Source organism: Centrocercus urophasianus, unplaced genomic scaffold (genome assembly GCF_019232065.1).
Source record: "Centrocercus urophasianus isolate 14NV4802_14NV808 unplaced genomic scaffold, USGS_Curo_1.0 seq_16, whole genome shotgun sequence".
Classification (NCBI taxonomy): domain Eukaryota; kingdom Metazoa; phylum Chordata; class Aves; order Galliformes; family Phasianidae; genus Centrocercus; species Centrocercus urophasianus.
In genome coordinates this window covers 38,003,256-38,019,319 of record NW_024884711.1, presented here as the reverse complement: position 1 = coordinate 38,019,319, position 16,064 = coordinate 38,003,256, and the positions used below count along the sequence as shown (strand labels likewise).

General features: G+C 38.5%; 1 protein-coding gene across 6 annotated transcripts in view; it reads right to left on the bottom strand.

Annotated features, from left to right (window-relative positions):
• DIP2C (disco interacting protein 2 homolog C) overlaps nucleotides 1-16,064 on the bottom strand; it is a 290,929-nt gene that overhangs the window by 102,875 nt on the left and 171,990 nt on the right. For all 6 annotated transcript variants that reach the window (XM_042817356.1, XM_042817357.1, XM_042817358.1 and 3 more), the window contains 3 exons: nucleotides 7,269-7,394; nucleotides 6,336-6,545; nucleotides 395-526 (listed from right to left, as the gene is read on the bottom strand). In XM_042817356.1, coding sequence (XP_042673290.1) covers nucleotides 395-526; nucleotides 6,336-6,545; nucleotides 7,269-7,394 — 468 coding nt within the window. The remainder of the gene's footprint in view (nucleotides 1-394; nucleotides 527-6,335; nucleotides 6,546-7,268; nucleotides 7,395-16,064) is intronic.

The following is a 16,064-nucleotide window of genomic DNA, read 5'->3' as shown; positions in this document are numbered from 1 at the left end:
TAACTGTTTTTCAAAAAAAAAATTCACTCAGAAAATGAAACTTCAAATAGGACACTTTTTAAGATGTAGCCATCCTATTATGGCATATTCTTGGCCCTTTAAAAAACAGCCCAGCTGTAGCCACACATCATGATAAGAGCAGAAAAGCAAATCTAGAGAGATCTGCTGCTTTCATTTGCCAAGCAATTTCTACAGGGAATCAGCCCTGCTGATTAAGAAATATTTCTCTATGTCAGCTTCATGTATATCAGTTTATTTTTGGACTCCAAAGATGCTGTAACTTTTTACGTGTCTTTACGTCACAATTGTCCAGAAGAAACAGGGAGCAGACACATTCACTAACTTTTGAAGATTACAGTAGCCAAAAAGAAAGCAATTTCAATTTACGACATACCATCACCGGTTTCCATAAGTTCAGCATTTCCATACTTTGGTGCCACCCGTGCTGTTGATCCTTGTGGTCTTTCTACTTGTATTGAGTGTTCTGAAGTGTAAGTGGTAACATCTGGAGGGGCAGAATGATTTTCTGTGAAAAACAAGTTAAAAGGTTTAACCATGTACCTCTAGTGTTGAAGGGCAGAAAAACAAAAGGGAGAGGAAAGAGCATTTGTTATTTTTGATTTTCAACATTCAAACAGGCACTGAAGTTAATGCACAAAATGAATGTATTCAACTATAAGGTACATCATAATTTTAATATATCAACTTTCCTATGATTAAAACAAGGGCCATATATCTGCAAGCAATAAGCTAAAAAAAAAAAGATATAATAAAGTTGTTGGTTCTATATCGACATTTAGTTTTATACTAAGTTCAATTTTATGGACAGCTTCCAATAGAAAAAGACCCAGAAAAATATACTCCTCACAGATTATTGCATTAGTTTTTCAAAATAAAAGCAATATGGCACGTTGTCAGCCACTTGCAAGTGCCAATGCTCACTGCTTTTATAGCCTACGTATTTCGAACATGTCAATTTTGCTTAAGAAAGGAAATCACTGGTTTGTTAAGAAAAAAAAGAAAAGCCAATACAACCACAGCAGGGTTGGGATCTAGGGGAAAGAAATAAAGTGGAAAGAAACATGAACTTTACATTCTGCATGGACACTTGCTTGTCTACTATTTTTAGATAGAGCTATTTCAATTCTTCCGCACAACAAAGGCTTGCCTTCCAGAAGGCAAACACAATTTGATCTGACTCATTCCAGCGCTCCTAAACAATTCCACAGAGCTAATCTTTCTCTTTCATAGCCTGATAGCTCAGCATGCAATCACAGCTTGTTTTCGCATGTTTTCGGGTCTCAGTGTCTGTTACCTACGTATTGTGTACTATTTTTACCCTTTGTCTAATAGTTCTTTCCATGTTTTTATCAGCATTGGGTAGATGGAGATAAATACCCTGAGCAAACAACTTCTCTCTTTATTGACATAAATGATCCCCAGCAGCCTCTGAGATACAAAACAAGATAAGTCTTCATATTGCTGCCAATGAAGTGAAGAGAAATGCTCTCCATTTTATAATAGGGAACGAGCCTTTAACATACAAAAATTCTGGAAAAATTACGTACTACATTCAAGACGCATTTTTTAGTAAATATCATCTATAAGCATTATCATGCCATAAACCTACTGTAACACCAACTTCCACAACAAAGAACTCTTATCTGAAATGTAACTATCAAGCATTTCCATGGGTCTTGAACTTTGGGTCACCGTAATTCTTGTGCATTCAATCACAAATTCATGCACCATCAGCAGAGAAGAACAGTCTTCATGGCTATAAATACAGCATACTGATATATATTAGATGTCTATTTTTGCATATGTCAAATTTGAATGCAGAATTTGACAAAATATCATCGTGAAAAATTAAAATGATATGTTTTCAAATTTGACAATCATCACAAAAAATTAAAATGATATTAATGTCTATATTTGTTATTTAATGTTCATATTCATAAATATCACAAACTGCTGCAAGTGGTCGAAGAAAATATGAGATGTTTTACTCTGCCACTCATAATATTTTGCACCCTATACGTGTCCATTTGAGCCTTTTAATTCTGATCACATCCACTCTTAGCATTTTACTGAAAGAATGACTGTATATTGTGTTATAAGTGACCAACTGAAGTATAATAGCTTGGACCATGAAGCTTATACTGGTAATCATTTGAATAATGTCTCCATTTTAGACGTCTTGTCATTTATCCAGTATTTCAGACTCAGCACAATTTTTGCCCTTTCTTGCTAAGTGGCAGTGTTTTATAGATTGCTATTGAATTACCCAATAATAAGTCAATTAAAAAATGCTGATGTTTATCTTTCTATCTTCTACTTACAATGCTCTTTTGCTATGCAAAATTGAGAGAGGAACGTGACTAAGAAAAGAATTGTACTTAGTCAGCTATTAGAAACATGAGAAACTGTTTTTTATTAGCTATAATTGTTTACATCTCTCCAGCAAAACATTTCCATCTTTGAGAGTTTACAAGGCAAACTGAATTTGAGTTGAAGTATCTCCTTTCAGGCTTTAATGTTGGTAAGATTTCTTTAATGCACAGGAGAGAAGACACATGACTTGTAGCAACACAGAGCAGAGATGCTTTCCCTTTAGATCTATACAAATGAAATCAAATATTTCTTTGTAACACGTGGCACTAGCAGGGTGAAATAAAATGAGAAAGAAGAGTCCTGTTCTTTTGTAAAAAGGCTTCCTTTTGAAGAAGCACCTTTGGCACTTGAGAGTACCCCAAATAAGTTCTATTCCCTACATGGTCACCACTGGCTGGCCAAAGAATGGGGTTTTAGCACAGGAGGTACATCTGCTACCTACATTTCTATTAAGAAGAATCCTTATCTTACAGAAGAGGAACAATAAGGCTTGTCTTGCCTTCTTTCTGTGTAGGATCTGCTAAACAGATGTCTTATCATAGCAATATCTACAGCTGTAGGTTTCATCCATTACATTTACAAATCTTCAGTCGTTCCCCTCTCAGAGTCAGGCTTGGAGCAATGAAAGTCACACAGACAAAAATTTGGTCTGAACGACTTCTAAAGAAAGTGTTAATTATTACTTTTTGTGAAATGCATTCTTTTTGTGTAGAATAGTCAATGCAGGCTTAGATAACACAATCTGGATAAAAATGCTTGGTCTTATGTCAGGTAACAAGAAGTAAAGTTTGAGGTTTAGTTAAGAATAGTCATCCTGATATTTCTGCTGATGAAAAAGTAGAAAACCACGACAACTGCATGACTTCAAAGAAGTTTCTCCATGAAACACACATCCTCTCCCTATCTACTCCACTATTCCTGCTGTAGAAGATCACAGACTGAACAGCTGTTTCCAGTTAAGACTCTTCATTTCTGCCACTGGAGTCATGCAATCTAAGCCATTTCTTGAAAATGAGAAATGTAGGGACAGAGGGTATATACTGACTGAATCCCATGATCAAGGAAAAGCAGAGAGGTAGAGTAATATTTCCAATGGAACACTGGAAGCACAGAAAGCACCATGAATTTGGAGTCTCCAGGAATTCAAAGAACATCCCTACAGTGCTGTACTTGTATAGTCGTACTGTACTACACATCAGCTGACTTCTGCCTGTATTAATAACATCCAGGTGACAGAGGCTATTTTAAACTAGTCTTTTGTATCGTAAGTTGATACTCCTCAGATCACATAAGGATTTCAAGGTTGCCAAAGATCTATCTTTCGTGCCTTATGGCACATGTTTTTATACTAGTTTTAACAGAAGCTTATATAGCCTCTAATTTGCATTGAGGTCTTTGATTTTCAAACAGAAACACATAAAGGAAACGCTAAGAGTACCTAAAAAGATCAAAAGTTTAAAGTGAGATATTCAACACTTCAATCTATACAAATTTATAATCACAAGTAAGCACTGTGTGATTATCACTACACAAACTTTCTGAGCTCTGAGATGTGCTTTCTGACCTTGATTTTTATTAGGTTCAAAAAATTAAGAAAAAGGAAAATTTACAGACCTTATAAACACATAAAGCACTGACTCAAAGAGGTAACGAGGATTAAATATTTTTCAGAGCAAACACTCTAAGTTCAAGAGTTACTCAACACAATTTTGAAATCTATGCCAAGTTAGAGATTCTCCATTTAGTCTAGCACAGACACTTGAGTATCTTAAAGGTGAGGATAAGTATTTAAAGAGAATACATCCTATATTGGACCTCTGACCACAACAGAGTAGCAGAAGCTACAAAATGAAACAAGCAGGATAACACAGAACACATACAATATCTTATGCAAATTATCTAAATGATTCACAAAGATGAACTTTGATTACATCATAGCAGAGCTTCGAATCAAACCTCTTCTCAGGACTACATCACAGCCCTTGAACCAGAAAAAGCTTTTCAATCTGCACTGCACTCTGGAAATCAGAATGGAGGGCTCTTCTTGCTTACCCTTTAAGGGTTTTCTTATTGTCCCTTAAATTTGTACTTATCAAAATTAGCATGTTCAGAGCATGGCCACATATCTTCACATATTTACAGACATTTTCTCTTGTGTAAGCTGATCTGTTGCTGGAGAACAACTCCCTGGACAAAAAGACATCAAGCCATGGGAATATACCTCAATTATCATCTGTGCAGCTTCTGTTACTTTTTCCAATGATCTTAGCAACAAAGATTGACGGTAACCTTAAGATCACGGTCTGAAGCTGTAGGCAAATATCAGTTATATTTTGTATCCAGATGACCTTTACATTCATACATCACAACTACTGTCCTACTGGTGATGCCATTTGATGTATCTCATCATCCGAACAAAAGTATACATACAATGAGGTAAGTTTATCTATTTCCTTCAATTGAGAGATGTTTCCAGTCAACAAAAAAGGAAAAAAAAGAAAAGTAAAAGTAGTATTTTGCCTCTTTCAGAAAATACTGACAACTTAATTTAGTTCTAAAAATGCTGTATTATTTACCACAGACTCAGTGATTATGAGAGAAGACTTACTGTGCTAGATTTAAAATTACTGAAATGTCACACTCTAAAGAAGCTATATTTAAAGACATATTAAGACCCAGTGTGTGAGTAACCTTTTAGGAGTTCGGATAAATTTAATTCTGTACACTATAATTTCCTCTAGCATTTTAAGATGAAGTCAGAGAAAATAACCAAATGCAATGATTAATGCGTCCAGGAGTGCATGTATTTCTGTAAGAAGGTTCTTAGCTATTCATTTAGCATGAATTTAAAAATACAATACAATTTCTTCCTCTGTCTGCAATTCAGCAATTCCACATCATGGTGAGAGGATTACTCATCTGAAAATACAGGTGTTACATCAAGCTATACTGACAGCATATAAAATCAGGAACATTTCAGGTGTTTTTATGTATCTCATTACATATACTTGAAAAAGAATGATCAGCTGAGGAACACTCAAATAAAAAATTGCATTTAGTATGTGCAACAGAAGGGTACCCAGGTTGCTTGATCTGTACCGATACAGAGTTCACCAGCTTTTTAGTGAGAGAGCCCAATAAACAGCCAGAGCAAGAATGCACCCAAAGCAGACACTTCACATGAATAACAGCAGTTACTGGAGAACCAAGGGAGAACGAGCCTTGCTTTCCATATGGCTAATCTAATACCACCTTGTTCAAATGATGACTGATGGCAGTAGCTCAATGCCCAGAAACAGTTAATATCTGTGAACTTCAGGCTCATCATGAAAATAAAGTCTAAACTTCATACGATCTTTCCAAAGGATATAGATAAGCTATCAATAATAATACCAGTTCCCTTTTCTAATGATATGTAATAATCCTCCTCAAGGGTTATAACAGTTAGATATTCCAGCCCAAGTATTCCAGATTCCATTAACAAGATATATTCTTAACAGAGAATTACCAAAAATCACTCAAGCTCTGTAATCAAACTATTGAAGATGTAGGAAAATCTCATATGCAAGCAATCTCTAATGCTTCATGCATTAATTTTCCTTACTTTAGTGCTAAGTAATGAAATTCATGTGAATGCATATTTAAGATATTTGGGAGCCAATAAGAAAACCATGCCAGTCATAGCAGAAATTTACCCCTAAATCTTAATTGCTTTCTTTTCAAAATTAAGAACATAGGAAGAGATTTTCATATTAAAGACGTAAATTGAAAGGATAAAAAAGAAAGGAAAGAAGAAAAAGCGTAAGAAAGACTTTTGTAAGGCTTCAGACGGCAGCATCAGCTGTCTGTGAGGGACAAAATTCACATTAAACTTTAAACTTCACAACTTCACAAAATTCACACTAAACTTCAGAAGATACTGAAAACATCGGTATACTAACCTATATGTGTTTGAGCCATAACATCAGCTAGTCTGTGTGCAGCACCACTGCCTCCACTTTGTGTCGAGGAAGAGGAAGTGGTTGACGTGGTAGAGCCATGGATTGCTTGACTGATCCAATGTTCCATGTTTATACTCCCCTGACTCGAGGTAGGAGTTCCCTGGGAGTCGCCCTGCACAGAGCCTTCATCTTCTGATCCAGAAGAAGTATCTAATAATTAAAAATAGCCTGTTACTTACCATGCTTTTATTTGTTTTAACTAGAAAAAAGGCACATTCATGTCACAAACCCAAAGAAAACTGCCATTAAGAAAAACTTGTGAAGGCAGGCAAATACAATAAGAAAAGACTGTAATACTGCAAATCCTGAAACTAACGTCAATTGTGAACTGTGCACTGAGAGCTTTCCCACACTGACACCATGGCTCATGCATTATCCTACGAAAATAAAGTTTCTTCCTTTATCATGCAACTTGAGATCTTCTGCAGATCTCCAACTGCATGTTAACAATAGAGAACACTTGCTCAAGCTCACTCCAGAGTCTGTAAAAAGCCCACCCATCAGTAAGAAATTGAGCCCCAGCTGATTCTGGCTATGTAGTAAATTCAAAGAAAGGTGGTACAACAAATGGTAAAGGGAACTGTTAGGGAATAAACCAGAAACATGGAAGATATGTTAATCACGTATTGCATTACAAGTTTGCCATATTTAGTGTCTCTTAATGTTAGTTCAGGTAACACCAAGGGAAAAGCAGTCATAGAAAGCGCCTCCGTTGACTTTTCCTCTACTCCTCTTGAAATACACCTCAATGTTATGCTCACTGTGTTTTGGACAGTATTGTTATTACTATCTGTGGAAATATGCTTTTAGTTCATAGCAACAAAAAGAAGTGTCTAAAACTTTTTCATGAAATACACGAACAAAAATATTCACCTGGAGGTGTATAGGCATCCATTGATGTTTGCACCACCAACGAACGTCGTTTTGAGGGCATGGGGACTGCCATTTTCCTTTCTTTATGTTTAGCAAGGGCTGCTTGAACTGCTTCTGTGTGGACATCTGGAAGGAAAGAGAGAACCAAGTTAGTGTTCAAACAGAAAAAAAAAAAGCTGTTTGTGCATTCAGCACATCCACACATAGGTTAGTTTGTACTCCAGCAATGTTGGCATTGACAGCACCTATGAGATGATGAATGCACAGGAACGCACGGGATCTAACAAGGCCTGCACCAGTACTCCTCATAGCAGAAGAATAGGCAAAAGTGAAGAGTGCTGCACCAGCAAACAAGTGCTTTGTGCTGTACCATTCTCCCAGAACACTTGCACTGTTTGAAGAGTAGAAACCCTGCTTCCTTAGAGCACACCTCTGCTTAATAGTGTTTTAAAAGAAGTTGGTACTTCAGCAACAATTACTGTTTTCATTGAGAGTATGGTGTATAACATTGTTTTTGAAATGAACTAGGTTTCTAATTTATATAAAAGTCACACGAATGGATTGAACAGGAACATTTGCTTGAATGGTAAGAGCTACAGAGTGTCACAGCAACAATGGCAGCAGGTCCCCCATTCCCAAATCCTTTTGCCTCTGACATTCGGCTTGAATAGTGACAAAAAAAAGTACCATGACAGCTGGCCAGAGATGCAATGAGAACCACAAGCACTTCAAGCATGAGTCTTCCGCCTCACAGATGAGTTGCATGTACTCAGCTGGATCCACGTTTCCAGCAGGTCCACTTTCCAGGGGACTTCCCCAGTATAGAGCTTCTTGACACTTCATACACACATGCAGCTGTCTGCTTCCCCAGGTTAGAAAAAAGCCATTTACTATGTGTAAAATATAACATGTTTTGATAATTACCTTGTTTGGTACAAATCTATTAATTATTGCAAGTACACACTGAAAAAAGCCTAGTTTTAATTTAATATCTTGCCCTATGTATGCATTTCGATGGTCTTGGGAAAGATGTGCATAAAGAGACTAAGCAAAACACATGGTGCACAACAGAAGTCACTTGTGGTTAAACAGCTCGCACACAGTGACCATCTGGCACATGACTGGAAGAACATCAGATGATGCCTTTTCACCTATTGCTTATAACCGTAAGAATTGCAGCAACAATTGTGTGCAAGCTCAGCAGTGTCCAGCAGTGAAGTAATAGCACAGTGATGCGGGTCTAATCCAGAGCAATCCCACCTCTGCTGCCTCTGCTTGTAGGTGGGCAGCATGAACCTATTTCCTACTCCTGCAGAGATGCAGTGGCAGCTCTGACTGGGCATTATTCCCTGAGAAAAGCAACATACAAGAGGAAAGTATAATGTGTACCAACCTTACTTACAGAGCTGTTAATTGGACCACTCGATGTCCTGCTGTACAAAGACAGAAAAGGATGACTGGAAGCATTCGATGACACATACTGCTACTAAGCCACAATGGCTCATCTGTAATAATGCTCCCTACCTTCCATCAGGGCTTAAGCACCTCTCAGTGACAGCCTGCAGGGAAGAGTAAATCTAAGAAAAAGAACTTCATCAGCTGCTTCTGTGAGCTGTTTTTTGTTTTTGTTTTAAGCTGTGAAGAGAATAAGTGTATCAAAGCAAGACAAGCAAGAAGAAGAGCTGGAAAAGCACACTCAACAATAGAAGAGCCAGACTGAGATAGATGTTCTTTTTCAACAATAGAGCTGCCAGACTGAGACAGGAGAAGATGACAATGCTAACATCACACCAGAAACGTTTCTCTCCTGTGAAGTCCCTATTTCAAAGCAGAAGGTTTAAATTCTTTCTTATAATTAAAATCTGATGAAAAGTTTGATTTGAAAAATATCAGACAAACAAACAAAAAAAAAGCAATGTAACTTTACCCAACAGCATGTCCTCAAGATAAATTCCTGCCTGCTCACTCCACACCAATCCCATTCATGTGCACAGGACTGAACGTGCTCACTGATAGCCTGAATTTCTTATCCAGCAAATGGGAAAAATTCTTGGTTTTCACTCAAAGGATAGAAATTAGATTTCAATCATCAAAATTGACCTTCTCTGCTTTTTTTTTTTTTTTTTTTTTTAAAGCTCTGGAGCAATTTTCTGAAGAGAATAAATGTTGCTGATCAAGACAGGAGGAATTACTTGTGTTTTATTGGATTTGGGATTCCTGGGTATTTTTTGCTAGAAGGATGTGAGGATTGCTACGAGGAGACAGATGAGGAGTAACCATCAAGTTTTTAAAAAGTTTTTTTAAAGGAAGAACACTGAAAAAAATCATTATTAAAATGCTTAGTGACAGTTGGATGGTGAATTCTAGCATACATATTCTTGGATTTCTTTTTAATTCTTTTTTGATGCATGACACACGATGGCAAAACCCCTCAGCATAATTAGAACACACTTCGCAGGGTTTTGATTTTCAAACAAGTCCACAGGAGTCCAGGAATTGAATTGTTTTCTTAATAAAGCACATGCCTAATAGGTTTATTTGTAATGTGTTACTGTGGAATAAATCAAACGGGGCTGCTACAGCAGAAATGAAAAGCAGGAAAGCTACAACAATGGAAAAGACAGAGAACTCTGACTAAGCAATGAGAAAGCAACAGGTTCTAAAGGTGCTCTGCGACCCATTTTGACAGTCTTGTATAAAGTTGGACTTGTTAACAAACAGAACTGAAGCCATTCACACCAAGAGACTTAGTCCCAAAATCCCAAAGAAAGCAGAGAGATGGAGAGCCAGACTGGTACTTAACCATTGCAGCTGAAAATAACACACCGGTTCAAACACATCTACCCTGTAACCAAGGGTTGATGACTAGAATGTAGGCCAGACATGAGCCTAGATTCTAGGGAAAGTCTGTTCCCACTGGTATCATTTACAGGAATGCACTTCTAATATATATGCTTTGCTTTTATGTAGGTTTTTTGTTTGCACTCCTGATCAACAAGCCAACTCTGCTGCTGCATATAAAGGAGCATTAAACAAAATATGTCAAACATTCTTGTTCCACAATTTAAAATGTACGTATTTAAATCAAAATTGAAACAGCCATTCTCACGAAAAGGTGACTATGGTGTTTTGTTTTTTATCAATTTGAGCAAGAGTGTGGTAGCTCTTTGCCTTTAGTTAGGTGAAAGATTGGCCACAGTGCACAACATGCATGTTATTCTCTCTCACACATGTATGTGTTCTCTTCATTCCCAGTGCCTGCCCACAATCCTGGCAGCTACTGAGAAAACACAAGGAGACTTGCAAAGGGAATTTACAAAACAGTAATTGGAAGCTCCTTGTACATTGAAGGGAGGGATAGTTGTGAAACACACTGGAGAAGAGTATAATGAGGGTGAGAAGCCATAACCGAGTTCCCATGAGGCCAGAAACTGCTTATCCCACCAAATCCCATCAGCACAGAGCAGTTTGTATTCTTCACGTATCACACACAGCATCTGCAGTGAACATCATATCAGAATTTCAAACTGACTCTGGCAGGGTGATGGCCCTTATCTTGCAGGTCTGACAAAAGCATCTGAACTGTCTTCTCAGTCTACTCTGGCTCACTCAGTTTAACTGAATTCCTCAAATCATGATCGAAACTGCTTCAAAATACAGATCTCCTGTTAATTTCTCCTGAAAAAGAAAACCCTTAAAGTATGAAGATTTTGCCAGTCAAAGTCACACAGTTTCCTCATAGAGAGGTGTGCTACAATTTCTCAACCTTCATAAATTTCTAATAGAGTTTCAAGCACCATGATGCACTCAAGCCTTGTGAAAAGCCTCAAGTCTATATGGAAAGCAATTGCTTTTAGGTGAAATGCTCTTTTACGTAGAAGTCTGTGACATTCTAACTACGCTGTTAGAGCCGATGAAACGACTCCAGGTCTGACCCTTCAAAACACTCTTATAGCTAACAAAATCTTTACTGTTCCCACCTGGCTTTTCCAGAAGAAAGACTGAAGAGAAAATCTAAAGCAGTGAATAAAAAGTATCACCATTGGTATCTACAGCAGTAGGAACCACCATGCAGTCCCTTATCTGCCACTGTTCTCCACTGTTCCAGGTTGACCAATCTGGTATGTCGAATTCAACTTGTGACTTTGTTCTCAACGAATCAATAGACAGGAGATAATAAAGTGGCATGCTTGGGAAAGCTAATTGCTTACCTTGTGCTGCTGTGGCATACCTGGTACTCACTATTCAACCCAACAACTATTTCTTACAGACTGCCTGATAATTCCTATTCGTATTTGTATTTATATTCTTTCCTTTTGTTTTCTACAGTTGCTAGAAAAGCATTCTTCTAAAGCGTACATCCTTGCCTGGCAGGGAGCATCACTCTGACCATGCATTTCAACAGAGACATCTCATTCCTTACTTGGGCCCAATGTAGAGCCTCTGAACACTCAGAACTTTAGCTGGATTTGCTCCACAGGCAGGTCAAACACTCACCATACTGTAAGCAAAGTGATACCACTGCAAGGGTCACAGATCTGGGCAGTAGTTAAGTGGGGATCGCAACACAGGGTGCTCCTCCCATGGTAAGCATCAGCTCTACTAAACATTTCCACATTATAAAACTGTTCCTCACAGTCACTAAATAAAACACACCAGAAGACAAAAGAAAAAGTTTCTTCTGCTGTTCTTAACTCAGAGCTTGCAACTGTGCCAGTCAGTTCTCTTGCACCCAATTTGTCAGTCAGACCTGTTTCTTTCTGAGACCAGTTGGTAGTTTTGCTAGAATCTGGACAACAGAAGTCTGTTCCCACCTGTGTTTCAGATTAAATATATAACTTCAATTGTCTTTGCCCCAGTCTTCAGTTTCCCAGTAATTATAAAGCCCTGACACTTTATATGGTTACTTTGCTTACTTTTCTGCTACGCAAAAAAATGTCATTGTTGACACTCAATTACTGGGTGTTTAAGAAATACAAATATGGGAAAACAAGCTATTGCCTAATTTTTGTTGTACAGATGCAAAATATTGTAACAGAATTCCATGGTTTCCTTCTGCAATTAACTTCTATCTCACCCTTCAGAGAACTTACCCCTGAGGGAATAAAACTGCTGAGAGACATATCTAAATGTGATCTGAATTCATTCCTTTCATCTCATTGTCCCTTTTGTCTCATGTAAATCCTCCCCCTTGAGCTACTTCTGCTTTTTCTTGAGTGGGCCTTTGCAAATAACCTTTCTTCCTTTGCTTTCATAGCCAATTCCCGCTAATGGAATGGTATAACTGGGAACAGGACTGGCCCACTGACTCTGAGCAGGCTCAGCATCCTTGCTTTGTGTAGGATATTCCATAAACACAGATTCACAGAATGAAAGAATCATGGAATGGTTTAGGTTGGAAGGCACCTTTAAGATCACCTAGTTCAAACTCCCCTGCTACAGACAAGGACACCTCCCACCAGACCAGGTTGCTCAAAGCTCAATCCAGCCTGGCTTTGAAGGCTTCCTGGGAAGGGGCATTCACAACCTCTCCAGGCAACTTGTTCCAGTTTATCACCACCCTCCCAGTAAAGAATTTCTTCCTGACATCTAGTCTAAATCTACCCTCTTCCAGTTTAAAGACATCTCACCTTGTCCTGTCAGTACACTTCCTTATAAAATGTCCCTCCTCAAGTTTCCTGTACACCCCCTTCAGGTACTGGAAAGGCCACCATAAGGTTTCCTTGGAGCCTTTGCTTCTCCAAGTTGAAGAGCCCCAGCTCTCTCATCCTGTCCTTGAATGGGAGGTGTTCCAGCTCTCTCATGATCTTCGTGGTCCTCCTCTGGACCTGCTCCAACAGCTCCATGCTATTCTTGTATTCAGGGCCCCAGAACTGGGCTCACAAGAGCAGAGGGGCAGAATCACCTCCCTTGATCAGCATTGGTGACGCTTCTCTTGACGCAACCCAGAATACAGATGGCCTTCTGGGCTGCAAGCGCGCATTGCCAGCTCATGTTGAATCTTTCATCAACCAACACCCCCGAATCCTTTTTCTCAGGGCTGCTCTCAAGCAATTCTCCACCCAACCTGTATCCATGCTTGGAATGCCCCTACCCATGTGCAGGACCTTGCACTCGGCCTTGTTGAATTTCATGATGTTGGCATGAGTCCACCTCTCAAGCCTGCCCAGGTCACTCAGGATAACATCCCTTCCCTCTAATGTGTCAACTACATCACTCAGCTTGCTGTCATTGCAAACTTGCTGAGGGTGCCTCATTTACGGAGTGACACATTATTAAGATAAAGAAGGCTGATGCTGTGTGCTAATTAGTTTAGAATGCCAAATGATTTTTAATAAGAGGTTATTTATGTACATATAATACATATTTATGTCTTATTTATACTGTAGGAAAGGATCAGCCCCAAAGTCAGACATTGAACAAATGAGTGAAAATACAAATAAGCCTCTGCTTCAGGGAGACCAGCACCTGTGGCTGCATCAGCTGTAAGAACAGGCAGAGAGGCAGCTTGCAGGAGGCAAGAGGAGCGAGGACAGCTATGCTGCCCCAAACATACTGCAGCAGCAGAATCATAACAGCTTCTGAGTTACTACAGGAAGGCAATTGAGACAATGAGAAATCAGCCTCCCAAAGGCCACGGACACTCATTATTAAAGGCTGAAAATTCTAGATAAGGCAATGCTAAGTATAGAAACAGTAAGCAAAGTAATTATACAGAGGAAAGTATGGCAATTGCTGCCTTACAGGAAACTAGTATTTGAAAGCATGAAAGTCTCTCATGAGTTTAATCAGACCTTTGTTGTAGCTGCCATGGAAACGAAGGGATACACTGAGAATTCATTTCCTAATACGTCGACTGTAAATACTCTGAGTAAAGATAATTTGGAAGCTACAACTATTGGAAAAGCAATCAGGACTTACTAAACAGGGTGAGACACAGTGAACGTGCTATCATCAGAACAGATTACAGTTAGGCTTTGTTCTCTGACTGTCCTGGGCTGACAGCACTGGCTGTATTTTCAGGCATACAAAGGGCAAGTGATTTCACAACAATTGCTGATTTCATCTGACACAGATCAGTCCTTGCAAAATCATCTCACTCCTTGGAACACGAAAGTAAGTCTATATAACAAGGGATCTTTGCTATGGGTGATGCTATAATGAAGTGGTGTCAGAATACTTCCACAGCATCTAGGGGCATTAAGATAGGAAAGCACACAGCCTGAAAAGTGTGACACCTCATTTCTTTCCAGCTGCAAGCAGGTGTGCCATTAATTCTGAAATATGGTATTCACACACAATGAATACCCAACTGAATGCAGGAACATCTGCTCTAATAAGACATTCATTTATACGAGGGCTGTGGAGGTTACTGACAGAAACAAACTGTTGCTTACATTTCAGAAAATTTCAGTAAGTTTTAGTCTTCACGACATTTAAACTGGGTTAATTCTGGATCTTGGGTTTTACTGTGAATGTGGGATACATGGATATGCGAGGGAAGTTCTGCTGACTCGTCATGAATTTGGGCCAAATTCTGTTGACCTGCACTATTTTTAACAACGAAATATCAGCTTTCTAGAAAGCACCTGTACTCCCACAAATGTGCCACAATAAAGACCTGGCTCCTCAAGGATGCTGCAGCAAACTAACTCACTGGTGCAGGAAACACTGGGCTGGGCAAAGAGCTGTGCCACAAAATTGCATCCTGAAGGTGTGTCCTTCACATATAGGCATATATGAAGAAACTAGAAACATATGTTGTCATGCACTCAGAAAGCTTAATTCTGAAGAAAAAGCATGGCTATCATTTTGCAGTTTGGATGGCAGTAGTGCTAATCCATAATTTTTGGTGGAAGAGAAAAGCTGAACATACAACTGGGAAAGCTGCAAGGACAGATCCTGAAATACAGAGGTCATCTGACAGAAACAGAGGATACAAAACTGAAGACTGAACTCTTAATGACTCCAGTGCTAGTTTTGATGAAGTCTAGTTTTTGCTAGAGCCTCCAGATATTATAACAAAGTTGATTTAAAAATGTTTTTTTCTCCCAACTCTGAGATTGAATATTATACTAATTCTAATCATAAGTGAAATAAAAAAACATGCAAGCTGCACACTAATAATTTCCATCTGTCCACGTATTTATTATCGCATTTGTAACGCAATCTGGAAGTCAGCTTCGTATAGTGACTTCAGCTCAGGCCCCCTTATTATGTGATCTGAAGTAAATCAACTTTCTATTTATTTCTCTCTGGAGATCCTCGAGAAATTTTCCTCAGGAGTTCTGCAATTATCCTTACAAATTTTTCTGCTGGGTCAAAAGCAAGGACATGGCCATATGAATTACATCTTTGCAAAAGTTTGCTTTCAACCTGTTTTTCCCCCGCTTGAGTGGTAGCTTGAAATTAAGTTTAATAGCAAGCTAAATCAAACAGGAGACAAATTAATTTCTGAGTAAGTGTTCCTACAGTAAAGATTAACTTTTTCCAGTATCCCTTACTCACCTGAAGGGTTAATACATTTTTCATTTTATGCTAAGCAGCCTTAATACATACATTAAGTCCTGTCTTGATACATAGTACATTCATCATCTTTTTCTCCCTCCTTATTCTCTGGAGTAATGTTAAATGGCAGTGGCTCAATAAAAATAATTCCTTTCATCTTCCTGTTCCATTCTTTTTTCTACCATGCCCTACAAGCCCTATATTCTCATAGAGTGATTTGGTTTTGTCTTCTTTTTTCTTTTCAGTTCTAGAAAGAATATAGAATGAGACCTTGAACACCCTTTCAAA